This window comes from Bubalus bubalis, chromosome 12 (assembly GCF_019923935.1).
Source record: "Bubalus bubalis isolate 160015118507 breed Murrah chromosome 12, NDDB_SH_1, whole genome shotgun sequence".
Lineage (NCBI taxonomy): Eukaryota > Metazoa > Chordata > Mammalia > Artiodactyla > Bovidae > Bubalus > Bubalus bubalis.
In genome coordinates this window covers 93,434,236-93,456,336 of record NC_059168.1, presented here as the reverse complement: position 1 = coordinate 93,456,336, position 22,101 = coordinate 93,434,236, and the positions used below count along the sequence as shown (strand labels likewise).

Below are 22,101 nucleotides of genomic sequence, written 5' to 3'. Positions count from 1 at the left end.
CGATAGCCTGGACAAACAGCTTCTCAGAAAAACATGCGCATATACAAATTTGCAGACAAATGCAGGTGGGTTAGAATCACAAATAAAGAATCTCAAATTTTAGGGAAATAAAACTTACCTATATTTTAAACAGTGTACTGTTTTAGTGTATTTTGAATGATTCAATTTACACAAAGCTTTCTAGGAGCTACTTCATGTTGTGTATTCGATGCCTGAATAGGGCTCAGAATCTGAAATCATTTTACGTTTCCAAAAAGTTCAAAAAATAGTATAGAGTTCCCCTATACTCTTCTCCCAGAATTCCCTGAAGTTTACATCTTACATAACTGTAGCTCAATTATCAGAACTATTGATAACAATACTATTGTTTCTTGATACACTTTATTCAAATTTCATCAACTGTCTCATTCAAGTCCTTTTCCTGTTCCGGAATCCAATACAGGATTTCACTTTGCGTTTAGTTGTCTCGGACTTGACTTTCTTCTTTTAATCCAAAGTGGCTGTGTGTTCTTGGGCAAAATTAATGTCCAAGCCTTTCTTCTGTCTTACTAGACGTGATGTGATTAACAATCAATAACAATACATGTGGAATGTTTTCGGACAGGTCAAAGACAACGAAATTGTTCTTATTGCTCAAAGCTGGGCATATCTAGCGTGGCCATTCGTTCAAATTAAAAATAAAGCAAATAGAAGAGTATTACTTTTGTCGAGAAGTTTGTCCTAAAGTAGGACCCGTAGCTTCCCGCTAGGCCGGCCAGGATGCACTTCCTCTAATTGGGCAGCGTGTGTCCGCGCTGACGCAGAAAGGCTGCCCTATTGGTCCGCGCAGTCGGGACTCAGGCGGCTTTTCTCTTCGTGCTCAAGGTGCCGACCCACTTCTCTTCCTCCAGCCGAGCGTTACCCTTCTTCCCGAAGTGCCAGCCTGAAGGATTGGATTGAACGAGGCCGGGGAACTGCACTAAGGTCAGCCGGGAAGAAGCGGCGGGGATAGGGTATGAGGTGGGAGGTGGCAGAGTACAGGTGGTCGGCAAGCCAGGACGAGATGGCCCTGTTGGCGCGGCCCCCGGACCCCCAGGGTCTTTGTCGCTTCCCGGCTCCCTCCGCTGGCCCCAACTCCCTCGGGATCCCCCAAGGTTCCGCGCCTCTCTGCCTCCCTTCTGCGGGCCCCGCCTTCGACTACTTCCCCCGGAAGGCCCCGCCTCCTCCGCGAGCCCTCCCGCGGGCCCCGCCCTCGGCCCTCCTCCCCTTAAAGGCCCCGCCTTCTCCGGGAGACCTCCTGCGGGCCCCGCCTTCGGCCCCTCCCCTTAAAGGCCCCGACTGCTCCCCATCCCCTTCGCTGGCACTGCCCTTGCCGCCGCCTACCTAAGGCACCGCCCTCACCGTGTACGCATCCCTGCCGAGTCTCTTATCTTTTCAGCTTGCACCACCAGGGCCCCTCTGCCTCTTTAAGTTAGGTTTGGTTCCATTTCTCTCACCGCCCCCCGATCCCGGCTTTGTTCCTGCATCTTTTTTTTTCAGCCCTGCCACTCTGCAGCCCCCCGCCCCACCTTCGTCTGGCTGCCCGGGTCCCTGGATATCCCCACAGATCCGGGCTGTCTCTGTGAACCTGGCCAATTGTGCAGAGGCCTCGTGCTGGGCATTGGCGATCTCTTGTTTTCAAGACCTCCCTGCCCGGTGGGAGAAGTCACTTTGTTATGGAGTCTTAACAGGGGCGTGGATGCCTGTAATCTAGGAAGCATGATATTGCAATGTTCAAAGGAAGGCATGCTGGAGTTACAGCCCCTTCTGGAGTGATCCTCAGGCAGACTTGTGAGGGACTAAGCTGTACTTTTCTCCCCAGATGTCCCAGGCTTCTTCTGATGCAGAAGCTTGGCTCTCACCACCCTAAGTCGTGTGCAACTCTTGCGATCCTATAGACTGTGGTGCTCCAGGCTCCTTTGTCCATGGGATTTCTCAGGCAGGAATACTGGAATGGGTTGCCATTTCCTTCTGCAGGGGATCTTCCTGACCCAGCGATCGAACAGGCGTCTTCTGCATTGCAGGTGGTCTCTTTGCCGACCAAGCCACATTAGGAAACTTAAACACCGGGGAATTATTAAATCTTGTCATGGGCCCCTCTTTTAACCAAAGTTGGTAGGGCTTTCTAACCCTCACTGGGAAGTGGAAGGCAAGAGATGAATGAGTGATGGGCTTAGACAAGCAATGTCTCAGCATCCCACTCTTGGTGCTGCTTTTTGGATTTTTTCCTGAGAATTCTTATCCAATTTTTCAATTACCAGCAGTCTTGCTTGGTAGGTAAACCAAAAAGTATGTGTAGATAAAAATCCTAAGTCACTCTGTAGACTGCTCCAAGCCACCATCCTACTTCAGGGTATACTGTGTGTACACTGTGTATACTGTTCAGAAGGCAGTGACCCACCCCTTCAGTCTGTCTGAGTGAGGAACCCCTGGGATCTGAGCCCAGCTCAACTGTTTGCTATAAACTTTCAGCAGTGAAACTTTCCTCATCTGAGCCTCAGTTTTACCTTCTACAAAAAGACCATGATAAGCCCTGTCACAGGATCATTGTGTGGATTTGCTGAGATCCTGCTTATGAAAACAGTCCCTTTTAGGGTATTATGAATAGTAGGATCTGAGCACAGGTGATCCCCAACTCTTCAGATTCATGTCTGTCTGATTCAAGCCAGCTAACAGCCTGCTGTTGTCGCCTTCTCCCAGGCACGATGACGACCCTGGACGATAAGTTGCTGGGAGAGAAGCTGCAGTACTATTACAGCAGCAGTGAGGAGGAGGACAGCGACCACGAGGACAAGGACAGAGGCAGAGGTGCCCTGGCTGGCAGTTCCATGCCCACAGATGCGGACTTGGCAGGCGAAGGCATCTCAGTTAACACAGGTACTGGAAATCCTGGGCTCTGGGAATAGGTTTAAAAAATGTCCATTAAATATGTATCAGAAGTCTCATGATCGCTTCTCTCTAATTCCAGTCGCACATCTAGAGACAACCCAGTGTTACCATTTCACGGTGCTTCTAGCCATTGCACTGTGCAATACTAACATGTATGCATGGCAGCGTGCTGATGATTCAGATAGCCCGGTCTGTGTTTTGAGTCTAGCTTCTCGAATAGGTGTTTGATATCCCATTAATCATGGGTATGAGTATATTGGTAGTATAAATTCCTAGCTATGGGATATTTACATTTCTACATTTTGTTATTTCCAAATTGCTGTCAGTTGAGCTGGTACTGGTTTGTAGTTTAAGCAGGAGTGTGACAGTTCCCATATACATGACATTCTGCTGTGTTACCAAACTTTTCTGATACCCTAATGCCATCCTGATGGATGGCAAATGGCACTTCACTGTAGTTTTAGTTTTTATCTTTTTAGAAGTGACAAGTCTTTTTTAAAAAATTTTATTTGTTTTTAATTGTAGGGTAATTGCTTTACAATATTATGTTGCTTTCTGCCATACATCAACATGAATCAACCATAGGTATACATATGTCCTCTCCCTCTTGAACCTCTATTCCACTCCTCTAGGTTGGGAGTGATGAGTCTTTTTTTCTAATTTTAAAGGATATGTTCATGTCCTTTGCTCATTTTCAAAATTGGGTACTTGGTCTTTTTCTTCTTAGGAAGCTATATATTAAGGAAATTAATCTGTGGTTTGAGTTTCAAATATTTCTATTTTATTGTTTGTCTCTTGGTTTTTGTTCTTTTTGTGGCAGAAAGTGTTTTTTTTTTTTCAATTGTTATGTGCTTGAAAGCATTATTTTATAGTTTCTTAGTTTTATTTCTTATGTAAAAGGCCTTTTTCCACTACAGGATTAATAAAAGACTCCCATGCCTTTTAAAAAAAAGTATTTTTATGATTTTGTTTGTTTGTTTGTTTAACACTTAACTGTTGATTTATTTGGAATTCATTTTGTTAAGTGGCAGGACTCCAACCTAATTTTTTTCATATTGCTACCCAGTTATTTCAGTATCACTTACTGAATAAGCCATCTTTTCTCCATTGCTTTTTTTTTGTTTTGTTTTGTTTGTTTGTTTTTATTTTTATTGGGCTCTAGGGGATGGGATGGAGAATACTTCTGTAAGTTATGCGCCACTAGGAAGATGTCCATTCTAACTTCCTGGGATAGCTTTCAGAGCTTTTTCTTTTTCTTGGAGCCGCTGCTCTTGCTGGCAGCAGCCTCTTCAGGTCCACTGCTGAGTGGCTCCTCCTTGGAAGACAATTTCTGCTTTTTCTTGGGGACCCTCTTGTTTTCTGACTCATCAGGGTCAGTAACTGGTTCCTCTTTGGGAAAAGATTTCTTCCTCTTGGGAGGACTTCCAGTACCAGCTGTCTCTTCAAGATCACCACTAACTAGCTCTTCCTTGGAAAAAGATTTCTTTTTCTTGGGTTTGGAAAAAGAGACAGATGGGTCTTCCATTTCATTCTCCCGAAGAGCCTCCTGGGGCTTTTGCTTTTTCTTCTTTTTGGGTCTTTCACTTGTCTCCTCACACTCCTCCAGGGCACTGCTATTTTCTAAAGAAGCCAGGGAAATTGCAGCCAGCCTTTTCTTTTCCTTCTTCAAGTGTTTCTTCTCCTGTTTCTTGAGCTTCCTAGTAATCGTGGCAGCCACTTCCTCTGCCTGAACCATTGCGTCCTTCATGACATCCAGATTCTTTCAGGGAATCTCTCCAGTCTCATAGAAGGACAGCCACTCCTCAACTTGTTCTCGAAGCTTCTCCCCCAAAACACTGGTGGGCACCTCAGAGAAGCAATCGATTCGTGAGGCAATACTGCATTTGTTTGCCAGGTATCGGGAGATGCGACCTTGTTCTTGGCAGCTGCTTGGCCAGTGAAGGTAGAGTGGAAAATGAGTCTGTATTTTGGGGTGTTACCCCTTGTCTTCAAGGCTCTGGAAACTTGGTCCCTTTGCTGGGCCCAGGGAATCACTCAGACACCAGGACTGGCCATTTCTCCATTGTTTGAAGTGCCAGTTCTATCTTGTACTGAATTTCTGCTTATATTTGCGTCTTTGGCTGTACTTGGTAGTCTCTCCCACTGATTTGTCTTTTAATATCACAGTGTTGTTTTTCTGTTTTAATTACTTATCTGTTTATAGCTGCACTGGGTCTTTGTTGCTTCGCAGGGGCTTCTAGTTGCGGTGCTCGGGCTTCTCATCGCAGTGGCTTCTCTGGTTGTGGAGCACAGGCTTTAGGGCCCATGGGCTTCAGTACTTGTGGCACACGGGCTTAGTTGCTCTACAGACCATGGAGTCCTCCCGGACCAGGGATTGAACCCCTGTTCCCTGCTTTGGCAGGCGGATTCCTCACCACTGGGCCACCCGGGAAGTCCTCCCACACTGCTTTAATTATTCCATTATAATATGTTTTAGTCTCTGATAAGCCTGGTCCCCATACAGAACTCTTCTATGTCATTATTTTCTTAACTCCCGCTTTCTTATTTTTCCAAAGGAGCATGCACACATGTGTAATCACATATTTTCATCAGAAATGCATTAAATATATGGATGAATTTAGGGATAATTATGCCTTTGTGATGTTGTTTTACTGGTCAGGAATATGGTGTTGCTTTTCCATTTATTCAGGTCTTTCTTAGTGTTTCTCGGCAGCATTTTAAAGTTTTCTTCATACAGATATTTATATTTTTTTTCCTGTGACGACAAATGAACCTTGACCTCCCAGTCTCATGTCTTGTGATGACAAAGGTTTATTTCTTAGTCGTGTTACATGCTACCCGTATGGATCACCAGCAGCCTTGCTTCTGCTTCATATGTCCTGTCATTCCAGGAACGAGGCTGCAGGAGCAGCCCCTTTGGGGGCACACTGTTCTCCTGACCAAGTGTAGAGAAAGAGAGGGCCGCTGGAGGCATAGAACGGCTTGTTAAGTTTTTGCTCAGAATTCAGTGGCCACAGTAAGTCACATGGCCAAACCCTGCATCAGTGGGCTGGGGCTACATGTTTTCATCCCAGAAGTGGTATTACAAGTCACGTGGTAAGGGGCAGGGCTATATAGCATGGGGGCCGGGAGGTTTGGGGTTAGTTTGAATAACAGGACAACCTGCCACAATCTTGTTATAAAAAGTCAGGTAATAAGGAAGTGTGGAAAGAAAAAAAGTAAAAGTTCTCTCTCACCAGTCTCCTTAGATCTTACTTCCTGGACATATCCACTGTTAACAGTTTACCTATTTTTCTTGCCCTTTTTCTACATGCAAATATAGAGGTCATGCCAATGTACATGCACATATACAAATATATGTAAATATTTGTACATGAACATATAGTTCTTTTTCTAAAAATTGGAGGATCATACCATGGTATTGTTCTGCATTTTACTTTTTCTTTTTTGACCTTTTTTAGACACTTTTCATGGAAGGGGACCTGTAACTACCTTATTGTTTCTAAGAGTTGCTTTATTTTTCTTTGAGTAGATGAGTTTGAATTCATTTCACTCATCTCCTAACATTGGGTCTTAGTGTAGCCCTTTAATTCTCGCACACCGTCCTGCCATGGACGTGCCTGTGTGTGGACCACGCTGCCCTGTGTGAGTATCCCTGTGCCGTTGATGCAGCCAGCTCTGGACAGATGTGCACTGGCCCCTAATCCCTTGGTCATCTTTGGTCACCTCCACATTCACCCCCAACTCAGGTCCAAAAGGCGTGATCAATGACTGGCGCCGCTTCAAACAGCTGGAGACAGAGCAGCGGGAGGAGCAGTGCCGGGAGATGGAGAGGCTGATCAAGAAGCTGTCCCTGAGCTGCAGGTCCCATCTGGACGAGGAGGAGGAGCAGCGGAAGCAGAAGGACCTCCAGGAGAAGATCAGTGGGAAGGTAATCAGAAGCACCCAGGCCTCGCTCAGAAGCTGCCCCCGATCGCCAGCATTATTAGCATGGCGCCTCACACGTCCTGTGTAACCTGTGTCGCTGTCGGGTTTACGTCTCTTACGCTCACTGCTGGTCCCCCCGCAGATGACTCTGAAGGACTTGGCGGTGATGAACGAGGACCAGGATGATGAGGAGTTCCTGCAGCAGTACCGGAAGCAGAGGATGGAAGAGATGCGGCAGCAGCTCTACCAGGGGCCCCAGTTTAAGCAGGTTTTTGAGATCCCCAGCGGAGAAGGGTTCCTGGACATGATTGACAAGGAGCAGAGGAGCACCCTCATCATGGTCCACATTTACGAGGACGGCATCCCAGGGACCGAAGCCATGAACGGTTGCATGCTCTGCCTGGCAGCAGAGTACCCGGCCGTCAAGTTCTGCCGGGTGAGGAGCTCGGTGATCGGGGCCAGCAGCCGCTTCACCAGGAATGCCCTCCCTGCCCTGCTCATCTACAAGGGGGGCGAACTGATTGGCAACTTTGTCAGAGTCACTGACCAGCTGGGGGAAGATTTTTTTGCTGTGGACCTTGAGGCTTTCCTCCAGGAGTTTGGGTTGCTCCCCGAAAAGGAAGTTTTGTTGCTAACCTCTGTGCGTAACTCTGCCACCTGCCACAGTGAGGACAGCGATTTGGAAATTGATTGACCATCTGGGCCGGTGGCATAGACCTCTCATGGTTTGGGCTGGAAGACACATGTCCGTGTGTTTATTTTCATTCTTTTGTGTGATCTTCCGGCTTTTCCCCCTGTTCTTCATAGTCTCTTTTATGATATGTCAGGTCAAGAAATTCTCCGATCAAATCAGCGTGCTGAATCACCTTGTGGTTAGCCATGAAGTGACTTAACATTGTATAAACAGGAAGCCAGGCTTTTGAACTGTTTACTTAAGATCCTCTAGCGTGACATCTCTGTTATTGTTTCCAGTCAATATTTACATAGCATCCTAAAGACAGTGTCCTGGAAATTGTCTTCAGATGGTCTCAGAGGTCTCTGCCAGGTCCGGGAGTATAATCCTATAGTTAGTGTGTTATTTGCAACATAAATACTACATTTCCTTCATCAATGATCATATTATATTCACGTGTGATCAGACTCATCGCCATAGAAGGCAGTTAAATTTTTAGCCCCGAGACCCTGCTCTCCCTAGGGGCTTGTTTAAAGGTTCTGGACCACATATGTTTGCCCCATCAACAGGGGGGACCTTTGCTGCTGGACTCGATGTCCTGCTCAAGCGTTGTTAAGTCTACAGTAGGAGGAAGGATGGAGACGAACTTCCCTTTTGATTCTGGAAGACCAGCTTGATTTAAAAATTAGAGCTCGAATGGAGCTGGGAAGCCTTTTTAAAGAAAGATCTTTGAATAAGATACCCCTGCTCACCTTTTCTCTTTTTATCTTTTATTTAACAAGGTAAAATTTTTTTGTTGTTTAATGTAGCTTTTGTTAATTTATTTTAATATTGGAAAAGTAACCAATATTCAAGAAAGGAAAATTTACCAAAATACAGAAGCAAAAAAAAAAAAAAGAAAATTAGAATAATCTCTGATCTTACTACCTAGGATAAAACACTATTAATATTTTGGAATATTTCCTTCCAAGGTGTTTTCTTTGTATACACAGACATTTTGTGTGCTTGTTGTTAAAAAAACAGTGGGATCATTCTGAACATACTGTTTTATAGTATGGTCAGTTAATATAGCAAATGTTTTTCTGTGTTACTGAATACTCTTTTACAACATTTTAAAGTTGCTGTTTATTCCTTTGTATAGATGTGCTGTAATTTGCTTGGTGGTTGTCTCTTAAAAACAACCTTTTAAGAGGTAGTTCCTCTTAAAAAGGAAAGCAGCAAAGATTTTTTTATTCAAAAAGTAATTGATGTTCATTGTAGAAAATGTAACAATAATTGTTAAACTAAAAAGAGATTTAAAAAGCCTTATAATTCCACCAACCAAAAATAATCCCTGTTATCATTTTACAGGTATCTTTCTGGTCTTCTTTCTTTGTGTTTATGATAATGATTGTCTTTTGAGTTTTTTTCCTCTTATTTTTTTACTTTAAACTATGTACATTGTAGGGTCAGGAAAAATATAATCAGTAATTAAATGTTAGCTTTAAAGTTCAGTTTTGCTTTTCCTGGCTTTTTAGGAATCAACTAACTGTAATGGGGTCTTGACAGTATCTCTTGTAGTTAACCAGAAAAAGAAACTGCATGTTTTTTTTTTTTTAATAAAAAAAGCTTACTGTAGAAAGTATTTGGGAAGTATAGAAATTAGAAACAGAGACAGCTGTTGTCAGTGTTCTTGTTTATTTCCTTCCAGCTTTTTCAATATTTTTAATAACATTGAGAGCTTATTGAATTTAGTTCAATGTTTTAACTTAATATTGTATCATAAATGATGCTTTGACTTGTTAAATTCTAAATAAATAATTTTTAATGGCCTCATAATATTTCATCATTTGGATAGACCAAACTTTATTTAACTAGTTCCTTGATATTGTATATTTAGATTCCTAGCTTTGGGCTAAAACACGTAGCATCTTTGTATTTGGGGCTATATTTTGGATCATTTTCATAGTATAGACTTCTAGAAGAGGAATTATTGGGTAATAGAAATATTTTAAAAGCTTTTATAAGCTATCTTCTGTCCTCATTGGAAATGAAAACATGCTTTCCGAGCACCTTGACTTTGCCTTTCAAGAACAGAAATTCTGGGATAAAGTGAATAGACATAGAATGGGGAAATCCTGTCCTAGGGGAAGTGGAAACAGCACAGGCTTTGGAGCCAGACAGATCAAATCCTGTCTGTTCCTCACTGGAGGTAGAACTTCCGGTGAGGCACCTAGCCTTCTTGAAACTCAATTTCCTCAGCTTGGCAATGGGAACATCAGTGCTTCATGGATTGTTCAGTGGTTTTCCATGTGTGATCCCAGAACTGCAGTGTCAGCCTCACTGGGGAACCTGTTAGAAATGCAAAATCTCAGGCACCCCCCTTTACTAACTGTATTGGAAATTCTGGGAGTGGCCCAGCACGCGTTTCACAAGCCCTCCAGCTGGTTCAAGTTTAAGGATCACCAACCTGTTGATTAAGGTGAGTGACAGCAGCTGTCAAAACAAGCGTTCCCTGCTGTCTTTTTCTATTTGCGTCAGGGGCGGAAGGAGTTGAAATAGGAGAGCCTTCAGGTCGATTCTCTTCTCTGTTTACCTGATGCTCCTTTTTGGTCTTGGACTTGGGAGAAGGAATGAGAAACCAATACTTGTCTATTACAAACTGTCTCAGTAGTTTTCCAGATTCCACTTTCCTTTGGAATGAAAATCCCATGAAGGCATGGACTTTATTTTCCTCCCTGTGTATGGCATAGCCTCTATTCACTCTGGAACTAGGCTGACGTTTACAGCTTTGTGGGCAAGATAAAGAATCCTTCCATACCTCAGTTTCCTCATCTGAGAAGTGGGGATGAGTAACATGAGTTGATTCATAAAATACCTAGTCAGCCTTCAAATAAGTGCTGTTTTTATGATCCCCAGCACCCTCAACTGTGCCTGGCACTTGGTAAGAATTAAGTGCTTAATAATGAATATAAGGGCGCATTGAAGGCCACATCTTTTCATGGGAAGAAGTAGTAATATTTCAAAGATGAAGAAACCAAGACTTTGCAGAGTTAAGTAACAATTCCAAATTACACAGCTAGGGCAAGGCAAGGTTTAAACTCAGGTCTGTGGCATTCCAAAATGTATTGTTCTTAGCAAAGAAAGCAAAATGATCAAATGTCAATAAAATGATCAATTAGAAAAAAAGAGAGTGGAGAGAATAGGTTGGAGGAGGAAAACACGTAAAAGAATTTTAGGAAGTGAGAGAAAGATATGAAGCTGGATGGAGAGCTGGGTCTTCCAGGCCTACCTGTGTTTCATGTCAGAACCTTTCCTTTCTGGGGAATTCCCTGGTGGTCCATTGGCTAAGACTCCATGCTCCCAATGCAGAGGACCTGGGTTTGATCCCTGGTCAGGAAACTAGATCCCACATGCCACAACTAAAAATTCCACATGCCACAATTAAGACCTAGAGCAACCAAATAAAAAACAAAAAACAACCTTTCCATCTGGACTGTGGCTGTGACTAGCAATGTACCCCCTGAGGTGTCCCCCTTTCTTCCAAAAAGTCCTTCCCAAGTCCCGTTACACCCCTGACCACACTGCCACCCACGTTCTGGCCGGGTGGCAACGATCAGCAGTACAGTCAGCATGAACTCCAGTCCTCTCCCTGACCAGCTGTGTGCTGTTAGATAAGTCTCTTCCTCTCCCTGGACCTCTGTTTCCCCTCTTGTAAGATGAGGGGTTGCAATAGATGATTTTTTTTAAGATGCGTTGAGCTCTCAGATTTTATGAATCAATAAATTTTTAAGAAATCTACTGTCACCATCATGCTATCATATTGCATTTGGTTTAATTTAATGAACAATGTAATGTTTTTCCTAAGTTGTGAAACGTGAAAAGTCCTGGTGACTTAAATGACCTTGTCTCCTTTTCCCACAGGACAACCCCATCTTCAGTGTGTGTAGTTGCCTAAGTATTTCTTTACACATTAGACTATGAAGTCTCTGGGGACAGGGACTACATCTCATCATTTCTGTTGTCTGGTCTGAGATGACATAAGTGGTCACTACTTCAGTTCAGTTCAGTTCAGTTCAGTCCCTCAGCCGTGTCCGACTCTTTGCAACCCCATGAATTGCAGCACGACAGGCCTCCCTGTACATCACCAACTCCTGGAGTTCACTCCGACTCACGTCCATCGAGTCAGTGATGCCATCCAGCCATCTCATCCTCTGTCGTCCCCTTCTCCTCTTGCCCCCAATCCCTCCCAGCATCAGAGTTTTTTCCAATGAGTCAACTCTGCGCATGAGGTGGCCAAAGTACTGGAGTTTCAGCTTTAGCATCATTCCTTCCAAAGAGATCCCAGGGCTGATCTCCTTCAGAATGGACTGGTTGGATCTCCTCGCAGTCCAAGGGACTCTCAAGAGTCTTCTCCACCACCACAGTTCAAAAGCATCAATTCTTCGGCGCTCAGCTTTCTTCACAGTCCAACTCTCACATCCATACATGACCACTGGAAAAACCATAGCCTTGACTAGACGAACCTTTGTTGGCAAAGTGATGTCTCTGCTTTTCAATATGCTATCTAGGTTGGTCATAACTTTCCTTCCAAGGAGTAAGCGTCTTTTAATTTCATGGCTGCAGTCACCATCTGCAGTGATTTTGGAGCCCCCAAAAATAAAGTCTGACACCTTCCACTCTTTCCCCATCAATTTCCCATGAAGTGATGGGACCAGATGCCATGATCTTCATTTTCTGAGTGTTGAGTTTTTTCACTCTCCTCTTTCACTTTCATCAAGAGGCCTTTTAGTTCCTCTTTCTGCCAAAAGGGTGGTGTCATCTGCATATTTGAGGTTATTGATATTTCTAAGTGGGAAAAATCCCCAAGGCTGGAATAGGCTGGAATTCACCACAGTGGGCTAGAAGACTATATGTTATATAACTTTTGGTGCAGACATGCTATATATATATATTTTTTTTCATGCTATATACTTTTAATCAGAGATGTACTACCTGTGCACACTGAGACCCAGATAAGTTCAAATCAAGCCCTCAGCCCTGCCAAAGCCTGTAGAAATACTGGTTATAACCCAATACGATCGCACGGTGGCAGCAGAGGAGAGGGAATGAATCATTTTTTGTTTTCCTGTTAAATTAGAAGAGCACAGACTTTGGATTGGGTGATGTGGGAGATGTCTGGCACCATACACGAATCATTTTATTTTCTTTCTTTTTTTCAGAGGTGGGGCAGGCTGAGCAGCTTGAGGGATCTCCGTTTCCCCACCAGGGACTGAACCTGGACGATAGCAGTGAAAACCGGGAATCCTAACCGCCAGGTCACCAGGGGACTCTGTGAATCATTTTACAGAATTTGTTTTTAGGAAAGAGAAGCAGAAATTATTACATTCACATGATTTATTAATGAGTAGCAAAGAAAACAAATATTGTTTCAGGAATAAACATACATACACTTAATTTTCATGTTATGGTCAGTGAAGGCTGAGGGAAAGTCTGGCCAGGGAGAGAAGAGGGAGCAGTGGGTTCCTGCCAGCCCCAAGTCTGGAGTCCCAAGCATCTGAGCTCAGGGGACAGCTTTCATGTCCAGATCACAAACCCCATGACTTCTTGTCTTGCCTCCCCTGCCTATAGCAATGAGAGTTACCAGCATGCGTTTTGACTTACTTTGTGCCAGATCATTGTGCTGAGCACTTAGATAATTTTCATAACAACCCCAGGGAGATAGTATCATTCTCATTTTATAGTTAAGCAATTTGCCCAAAGTCAATCATCTAGTAAAGTCAGGACTTAAACCCAGAACTTGGAGTTCAGGAGTCAGGATCTTAGTACGCTGTAATATGGTTCACCCAAAAAGACTTCTGGAAAGAGATGAGGGATGCCTGTTCAGCGATTGGTGTTATGGGCTGAATTGTGTCCACCCCAAATTAGTATGTTGAAGTCCTGACCAAACCCCCTCTACCCACACCCCCACCACCCGCCACCCCATATGACTGTAGCTGGAGACTACAGGAAGTAATCAAGGTTGAATGAGGTCATAAGGGTGGGGCCCTAATCTGAGAGGACTGGTGTCCTTATAGGAAGAGAGCTCTCACCAGAAACCAAACCTGATGGAACCTTGACCTTGGACTTCTAGCCTTCAAAACAGTGAGAAATAAATGTCTACTATTTAAGTCACCCACTCTATGGTATTTTGTTATAGTAGCCTGCCGGGGTCCAGCCCCAGCTGATCCAGGGTATTCGAAGGAGAGACGGCATAGGCGAGGGTCAGGAAACAACTTCTTAATTACACGTTAATTAAGGATACAAAGAGTAATAGAATGAGGATAGCTCAGTAGGAAAATTCAGTGGAGAAAAGAGGCTGAGTAGCTTGGTTTACGCGGGAGACCAATAAAACTTCAAGACAAGAAGTTTGCACCACTTACGTAGGCCGCAGGCGTCCTTCCGTTCTCCCGAAGGAGAGGAGACACTGAGGCCTCCCCGGTCGGATCTTAGAAGCCCAGGCGTAATTAGCAAGCATAGTGGGTTCCGCGCTCCAGATGGAGACTCAGCTAGAATTTGGGAGAGAGAGTGACATGGGGAGACCAAGTTTCAGTGAACAAGGCCCGCACTTTATTTTCCAAAGTAGTTTTTATACCTTAAGTTATGCATAGAGGATAATGGGGGAAGGGGTGGAGTCATGCAAGGACAGCAGTTCCTGGTTCTAATCTAAGCCAGGCTTTCAAACTTATCATATGCAAAAGTTCAGGTGATTGACATCATCTTCTGGCCCAGAGGCCTGTTAACATTTTAAGAAACTTATTTTTCTCTAAAGGTGATTATTCCAAAGTCAGGCACCAGCCTTCCAAAAAGCATTGGACAAAGCTGCATTTTACATTTCTATACACCCATTATATCAATCAATACACTGCCAAGGACACAGTAGGTAAGGAGTATGGAGACTTAGCAGCAAACATTGGCCCAACAAGTGAAAAACCCTTCACCAATACAATTTCTAATCAATCTTTTAACTACTCAAAGGAATCTGTGTTTAGGCAGTTTAGAACATCTCCTGCCTCTCACAGTTGGGAGGCTCTGAACAATCACATGTGGCCGGAAAAACCTATTCAGGCAGGCTAGAGGATTTCCAAAGGAGTTTGTAGGTTGAAACACTGTCACACCCAGGAGTTATTAACTGGAGCTGTAAGCTAACTCTTTTTTTCAGAGAGAGGTAGTGGGGGACAGCCCCCATAAAGCCAGAGGTGTAGGTGAAAGCAAAAAGCAGAAAGTAGGCAGACTCTGGTTTGGGAGGTAGATGCTCGAGAATTTCCAGGGGGACTCCTGAGGCTCGATCCCGCCTTTGCGTATGCCGAGCCTCCTTCCTCATGACCTTTGTCATGGGTGGAGCTCCTCACGCTGGCTCCCAGCAGTGATAGAATTCCAGTTGAGCTATTCCAGATCCTGAAAGATGATGCTGTGGAAAGTGCTGCACTCAATATGCAATATGCACTCAATATGCAATATGCCGGATCCCGGCAGTAGCCAAAACTAAGACACTGATTCCCGTGATTTCTACAAATTCAATAAAGAAGAGAGAAATAGGATTCCTCAGACTTATTTCAAAGGAGAGTTGGCAAGTAAATGGCTGTTATTAGCATAGCCAAGGGCTTCCCTGGTGGCTCAGAGGTTAAAGCGTCTGCCTCCAATGTGGGAGACCCAGGTTCGATCCCTGGGTTGGGAAGATCCCCTGGAGAAGGAAATGGTAACCCACGCCAGTATTCTTGGCTGGAGAATCCCATGGACGGAGAAGCCTGGTAGGCTTGGGCCGTTACAGTCTCTCCTGCCCTTCCACTGACCCTACCCAGGACTGGATTGTTCAATGAATCACTTCTCTGTTGTCAAGGGCTTTGTATGTAATAGATATTGTTTCATAATCATTAGGACCAGGTAGCCTCTGTGCTCTGTTAGCCCCCAAACAATAATGAAAACCTTACTTGTCAAGTTCCCAGGACCTATGAAGCTGGTTGCTGCTGCTGCTGCCGCTGAGTCGCTTCAGTCATGTCTGACTCTGTGCGACCCCATAGACAGCAGCCCACCAGGCTCCCCTGTCCCTGGGATTCTCCAGGCAAGAACACTGGAGTGGGTTGCCATTTCCTTCTCCAATGCATGAAAGTGAAAAGTGAAAGTGAAGTCGCTCAGTTGTGTCCGACTCTTTGCTCATTGATAAATCCTAAAAATGCACGTCCTGTTTCCTAGGACCTGCTCCCTTGCCCTATGTGCTTAGTCACTCAGTCATGTCTGACTCTTTGCAACCCCATGGACTGTAGCCCACTAGGCTCCTCTGTCCATGGGGATTCTCTAGGTAAGAACACTGGAGCAGGTTGCCATGCCCTCCTTCAGGGCTCCCTTGCTCTAGGTTAACTATATAATTGTCCCAATGCCCCCTCCATGGTGTAGGGTTCAGCTTGGAATGCTTCTGGATCCTTTTCTGCCAATCACACCCGGTGAGTAAGTTACCCTACAATAAAGTCATTTGTTAATTATTTGGAACTGCCTGCCTCATTTTTCGGTCTCAAGATGCCTTCTCAGTTTCCTGGGCACTTTTTGTTCCATCTGTGTCCTCCAACAGAATCATAGAAACCTCTTCTCTCCAGTGTTCCTCATAACTGTCCATTATTTCCAGAGTTGTATATTTCCTTCAGCCTTTGAGTTACCTCTGAACACTTCCCAACCAGCTCAGACTTTTAATTTAAATTTATTTTTGGCTGCACTGGCTCTTTGTTGTGGCATGAGGACATTTCTCTAAGATGTTGCAACGTGTGGGCTCCAGAGCGTGGGCTCTGAAGTTGTGGTGTGAAGGCTTAGCTGCCCTGCAGAAGGTGGGATCTTAGACCCCTGACCAAGGATCGAACCCTTGTCTGCAGATTCGTAACCTCTGGACCTCTAGGGGAAGTCCTGGCAATCTCAAGTTTTATATGATTTAGGTCAGTGATCCTGTCGATATGCCCCAAAGACCATCTGCCTCAAAATCACATAGGGTGATTATTCACAATGCAGGCCCTCTGCTTAAGAAAGCTTGAGGGTGGAGAGTAGTATATGCATTTTAATAAGCAGGCCATGTGATTCTGATGCATGGTCAGTAGATCTGGAAAAGAAGCAGGTGAAGGGTTTTACTAGTCCTCATTTCAGCCTAGAGACGGATCTGTGCTCAAATACTGATTCCACCACTTTCTAGTTTGGAGCCTTGGGTGAGTTACTCCCCTGAGCTGCAGTTTCCTCTTCTGTTAAATAGGCATCATAATGTGTGCTGCACAAAGTTTTTATGAGGATCAAGTGATCCTCATAAAATGAGGATGAGTGCAAACCCACGAGCACCAAATCTGGCCTGTGTTTACTCAACCTCCCACATTGTCATTGTGGTTTCCGAGGTCTGTGGTTACTTGATTTCAGGATATGTGTGGTGATGGCCATGCTTTCACCCGCTGTCAGTTGTCCTGTGGTCCCTGGAGAGAGGCAGGGCTGCTGTCTGTATGTGTGTCGGGTCCAGCTACTTGCCAAATTGGCTGACTTGATGAATTTTGCTCATTTCGTCCTTCCAGCCTTTGCCAATTTCAATTTCCCTTCCCATAAGGGAGAGCCGAAAATGTTTCAGTGTAGATGGAATCTGAGCTTGATTACGGAGTCCCTGAAAAAGGCAACCAAGAAATGACCCTGACTCTCTACAAAGAGAAAATGGATCTGGTTGTGAGATCTAGAAGTGGGGGCCATGGCTTTTATTTCCAGGAGCTCCTCCCCCAGTGACATAACTCATTCCCTCAAAGAATCCTGGTTAGATTGGCAGAGATAGTGGGGGGCATAAACGTGCTCAGAACAAGAATGTAAATCCCCCAAAGCAAAGAGAGAAAGCAAGCATTCACTGAAAGCTCAGCCCTCAGGACATTGAAGGGGCCAGGATGTGCTCCGCTGGAGACAAAGACAAGTATCAGAAAACAGTTATGGGAGCCTCACCAACTTGCTGTTACTGTGTAGCATGTCACCCCCAAAACTCGGTGGCTTAATGTTTTCTTTCCTGGAAGCAACCTAAATGTCCATCCACAGAGTAATGGATAAAGAAGATATGGTACATATACACAATGGAATATTACTCAGCCATAAAAAGGAATGAAACTGGGTCATTTGTGGAGACGTGGATGGACCTAGAGACCATCATACAGAGTGAAGTAAGTCAGAAAGAGAAAACAAATATCATATATTAACAAATACATGTGTGATCTAGAAAAATGGTATACTGCTGCAGCTAAGTCGCTTCAGTTGTGTCCGACTCTGTGCGACCCCAGAGATGGCAGCCCACCAGGCTCCGCCATCCCTGGGATTCTCCAGGCAAGAACACTGGAGTGGGTTGCCATTTCCTTCTTCCAATGCTTGAAAGTGAAAAGTGAAAGTGAAGTCTCTCAGTTGTATCCGACTCTTAGCGACCCCATGGACTACAGCCCACCAGGCTCCTCCGTCCATGGGATTTTCCAGGCAAGAGTACTGGAGTGGGGTGCCATTGCCTTCTCCGAGAAAAATGGTATAGGTGATCTTATTTGCAAAGCAGAGATAGAGACGCAGGGCTTCCCTGGTGACTCAGTGGCAAAGAATCTGCCTGCCATTTCTGGAGACACAGGTTCAATCCCTGATCTGGGAAGATTCAACATACCATGGAGCAACTAAGCTGTGTACCCAACCATTGAGCTCGCGCTCTAGAGCCTGGGAACCGCAACTACTAAAGCCTGAGTACTCTCGAGCCCATGAACAGCAACAAGGGAAGCCACTCCAGTAAGAAGCCCACACACTGAAAGTAGAGAGTAGCTCCTGCTCGCTGCAACTAGAGAAAAGCCCACGCAGCAATAAAGATCCAGCACAGCCAAAAAATAGATAAAATTTAAATAATAATATTTAAAAAAGAGGAACAGAGAGAGATACAAACATAAAGAACAAATGTACAGATACCAAGGGGGAAAGGGGAAGTGGTGGAATGAATTGGGAGATTGGGATTGATGTATATACACCATTGATACTATGTATAAAATAGATAACTAATGAGACCCTACTATATAGCACAGGGAACTCTACTCAGTGCTCTGTGATGACCTAAATGAGAAAGGAATCCAAAAAAGAGAGGAGATATATATACACATATAGCTGATTCACTTTGCTGTACAGAAGAAACTAATACAATATTGTAAAGCAACTATACTGCAATAAAAGTTAATTAAAAAAATATTTTCACTCTTGTGTCAATGAGACAGCCTGGGTTTCTGTTCTTGTGTCTGCAGGTCAGCTGGAGGCTCTGCTCTGCCCTGGTCTTCCTGGATCGCCTTGAGGACTGGGAAAGCTCTGCTCAGTGTGTCTTTCATTCTCTGCTGGGGGCCAGTGGGCTAGCTGGGCATGTCCTTCTCATGGCAAAGAGAAAAACACAAGAGAAAAAACCCAATATCTGAGCTTCTTTTCAGGTCTATGTCATGCCTCCCAATATCTTGTTGGCCAAAGCAAGTTGGATGGCTGAACCCCAAATCCCAGATGAAGGGCAAAGTTACGTGGCCAAGGATTCAGGGATGGGTGAACTGGGGCCGTTAATCACCACTGTGATCCATCAGACTCCTCACATCGCCCTTATCTCCATTCATTGCTCCCTCTTTGATGCTTCCATAGTGCCCTGTACATCTCTCCTGGCTTTGATCATAATCTGTGTTCCTGTTATTAAATTCGTGAAGGCTATAATAGCCAAGACATGGAAGCAACCTAGATGTCCATCAGCAGATGAATGGATAAGAAAGCTGTGGTACATATACACAATGGAGTATTACTCAGCTGTTAAAAAGAATACATTTGAATCAGTTCTAATGAGGTGGATGAAACTGGAGCCTATTATACAGAGTGAAGTAAGCCAGAAAGAAAAACACCAATACAGTATACTAACGCATATATATGGAATTTAGAAAGATGGTAATGATAACCCTGTATGCGAGACGGCAAAAGAGACACAGATGTATAGAACAGTCTTTTGGACTCTGTGGGAGAGGGAGAGGGGGATGATTTGGGAGAATGGCATTAAAACATGTATAATATCATATGAGAAATGAATCGCCAGTCCAGGTTCGATGCAGGATACTGGATGCTTGGGGCTGGTGCACTGGGATGACCCAGAGGGATGATATGGGGAGGGAGATGGGAGGGGGGTTCAGGATGAGGAACACGTGTACACCTGTGGAGGATGCATGTTGATGTATGGCAAAACCAATGCAATAAAAAATAAAGAAAGAAAGAAAATAAAAAAAAAGAAATTAAAAAAAAAACCATCATAGGAAAAAAAAAAATACGTGAAGGCAAGTGCTGTCTGTTGTCCTCCTGCCCAGTACATAATCATAACAGAGAATGCAGAGAGCATAGAGAGCAAAGAAAAGAAGAGAGTAGAAACACAAACAACTGAAAAGAGAGAAAGGGGCAGACACATAAGAGACATGAAAAGGATGAGCGAGGGAAACATCCCTGGTTTAGAGTGAGAGAAACTGCTTGCTGATAAACAGCTTCTTAAAATACTGATCCGTTCCTCATATTCTAAAGCAGTCATTTTCACATTTAGAAAGAGTCTTCATGTTTTTATTTTTCAAGTCTAATAGTTGCATTTTCCCTGTGGCTGCCCTTGCATGAAAGAAGACTTGAATTATAGAAATTGTTTTGGTCCCTTAGAAGAAGTAATCAATTTGCCATTTATGATCAGAGACTCTTTCACAACTAAGATCTCTCCAGTTGTTTTACCTTTGAAATGAAGGTGGCCTTACATTATGATGCAGAAAGCCTGCACTGGAAGAGAGGCTGGAGAGGCAGACTCAGTTCTTTTCTTGAAATGCAATTGTTTATTTTTTCTGGGTGACTTGGTTCCTAGCACTACCTAGTATTGGCATAAATGAAGGGTTAGTAATATCGATGCTAGGAGGGCGAAAGTCACTCAGTCATCAAGGACTGTATCTCTATCCATGGAATTCTCCCGGCAAGAATCCTGGAGTGGGTAGACATTCCCTTCTCCAGGCAATCTTTCTGACCCAGGAATCAAATCTGGGTCTCCCGCATTGCATGCAAATTCTTTACCATCTGAGCCATCAGGGAAAACCCATGCTAGGAGGGTAGGCTAGATTGATTCTGAAATGGTTCGAAGTCATTTCAGGACAAAGTCAGGGAATACGGTGGGTAAGGAGAAGAAGTTCAAAGTCCTTCTGAGGGGTGACTGCAAACCCATGAAGCTGAAGCAGCCTCCCTGGGTACCATCTCTTTCAAGGGAACTGCTTGGAATTGAGTCAATTTGCATAGGCTTGTTTGCTTATGGTGTTAAAAACTGTTCTTTGTAGTTCATGTGAAAAGGATGCAGGGAGAATTCTTTGGTGGATTTTTGAACTCAGTGGCTTTTCTTGGTTGGGGATGGGGGAAGGTTTCATACTCTTATCTCCTGGTCAATATCATCTTTTAGGGCTTCCTGAAGTAAAACAAGAAACCTGATCTAGGTGGGGGGTGGGATGGGAATGGGGCCCAGGGACCGATAGGCCTATTGACTGAGGCTACTTATGTGCCCCCCATCCCCTTCTCTTGCATGTCTTACTGGGGGTCTGGAAGTAGATCAGGCATCATCCAGCCCAGCACCTGACACATAGAAGATGGTCAATAACTATTTATTAACTTGAATTGAGTGATGGTTTGTGGTGTGGTTGAAAGAGCCTGAGACTGAGTTAGGAGAACTGGAACTAAAATTGGCTGGTGGAGCCAACCAGGAGAAGCCTCCTCTCTTCTCTGAGCCTCAGTTTTCCTACATGCATAGTGAGGGTTTCTCCCTGGGCGTTCATGAGACCTGAAAGCACTTTTGACACTGGTTATGGTCATCCTGTAGAAGGAACTGATCATGCTGGGGCAGAGATAGAGAGCCTTGGTCAGAGACCAAGGTCAGAAGCTGGGCTGTGCTACAACCTGGGTGGTGGGGACCACTCGTCCAGGGATGGGGCCTCTTTGGGGGGCTGAGCAGGATGACCAGGTCAAGGCTGGTGGCCCAGAAAAAGCATTGATGATCCCTTGAGCCCCATAGGGCCCCTCTCCCCTTATGCTGAAGGAAAGAGACGAGAGGCCAGACGAGATGACAGCAGAGTACGTGTATATCTCTGTGCCAGGTTCTCGAGACTCTGGCAGAACTCAGGTGAGGTCCCTGATGGCCAGCAGATGACATACCTTATGTCATAGGCTGGGGCTGATGGTACAGGTGTGGACGGGGTGATGAGCATCACCACCAGTATTTTTCTGAAACATCAGAGACGAGTGAGGGGGAAACAGGTTGTGGGGCTATTGATAGAGGAGCAAGGATATGGCATCAACCTGGGCCTCGGGGTGGGGGTGGGAGGACGGTGGGTCAGGTGGACATGAAGGTGGTCTCGTGTCACCGCAGGGCCAAGTGACGGGGTGCTGGAGGGCTAAGCCAGGAAGCCTGAAGGTTACCACTGACTCTGTGTGACCCGGGCAGGTCCCTTAAACACTCTGGGCCTCAGTTTCCCAGTTTATCAATGTAAGGGTTTGGAATGGATCAGGGGCCCCTCAGGGCCGTGAGGAAGATGCACTGG

The 22,101-nt window shown here is 44.7% G+C and overlaps 1 protein-coding gene and 1 non-coding gene across 3 annotated transcripts; both read left to right on the top strand.

Moving 5' to 3' along the window:
* The first annotated feature begins 763 nt into the window (after positions 1-763).
* PDCL (phosducin like) lies at positions 764-9,318 on the top strand. Of its 2 annotated transcripts, none has more exons than XM_006049836.4 (4): positions 764-963; positions 2,719-2,895; positions 6,657-6,838; positions 6,977-9,318. In XM_006049836.4, the coding sequence occupies exons 2-4, from the start codon at positions 2,724-2,726 to the stop codon at positions 7,526-7,528; spliced, it is 906 nt and encodes a 301-aa protein (XP_006049898.1). In that variant the 5' UTR covers positions 764-963; positions 2,719-2,723; the 3' UTR covers positions 7,529-9,318. The 2 variants fall into 2 exon arrangements, with proteins under 2 accessions (XP_006049898.1, XP_006049899.1); XM_006049837.4 differs by having other exon boundaries at positions 764-992.
* A 5,813-nt stretch (positions 9,319-15,131) lies between these two features.
* On the top strand, positions 15,132-15,203 carry TRNAW-CCA. The gene has a single exon. It is a non-coding gene; the product is annotated as a tRNA-Trp (tRNA).
* The last annotated feature ends 6,898 nt before the right edge of the window (positions 15,204-22,101 follow it).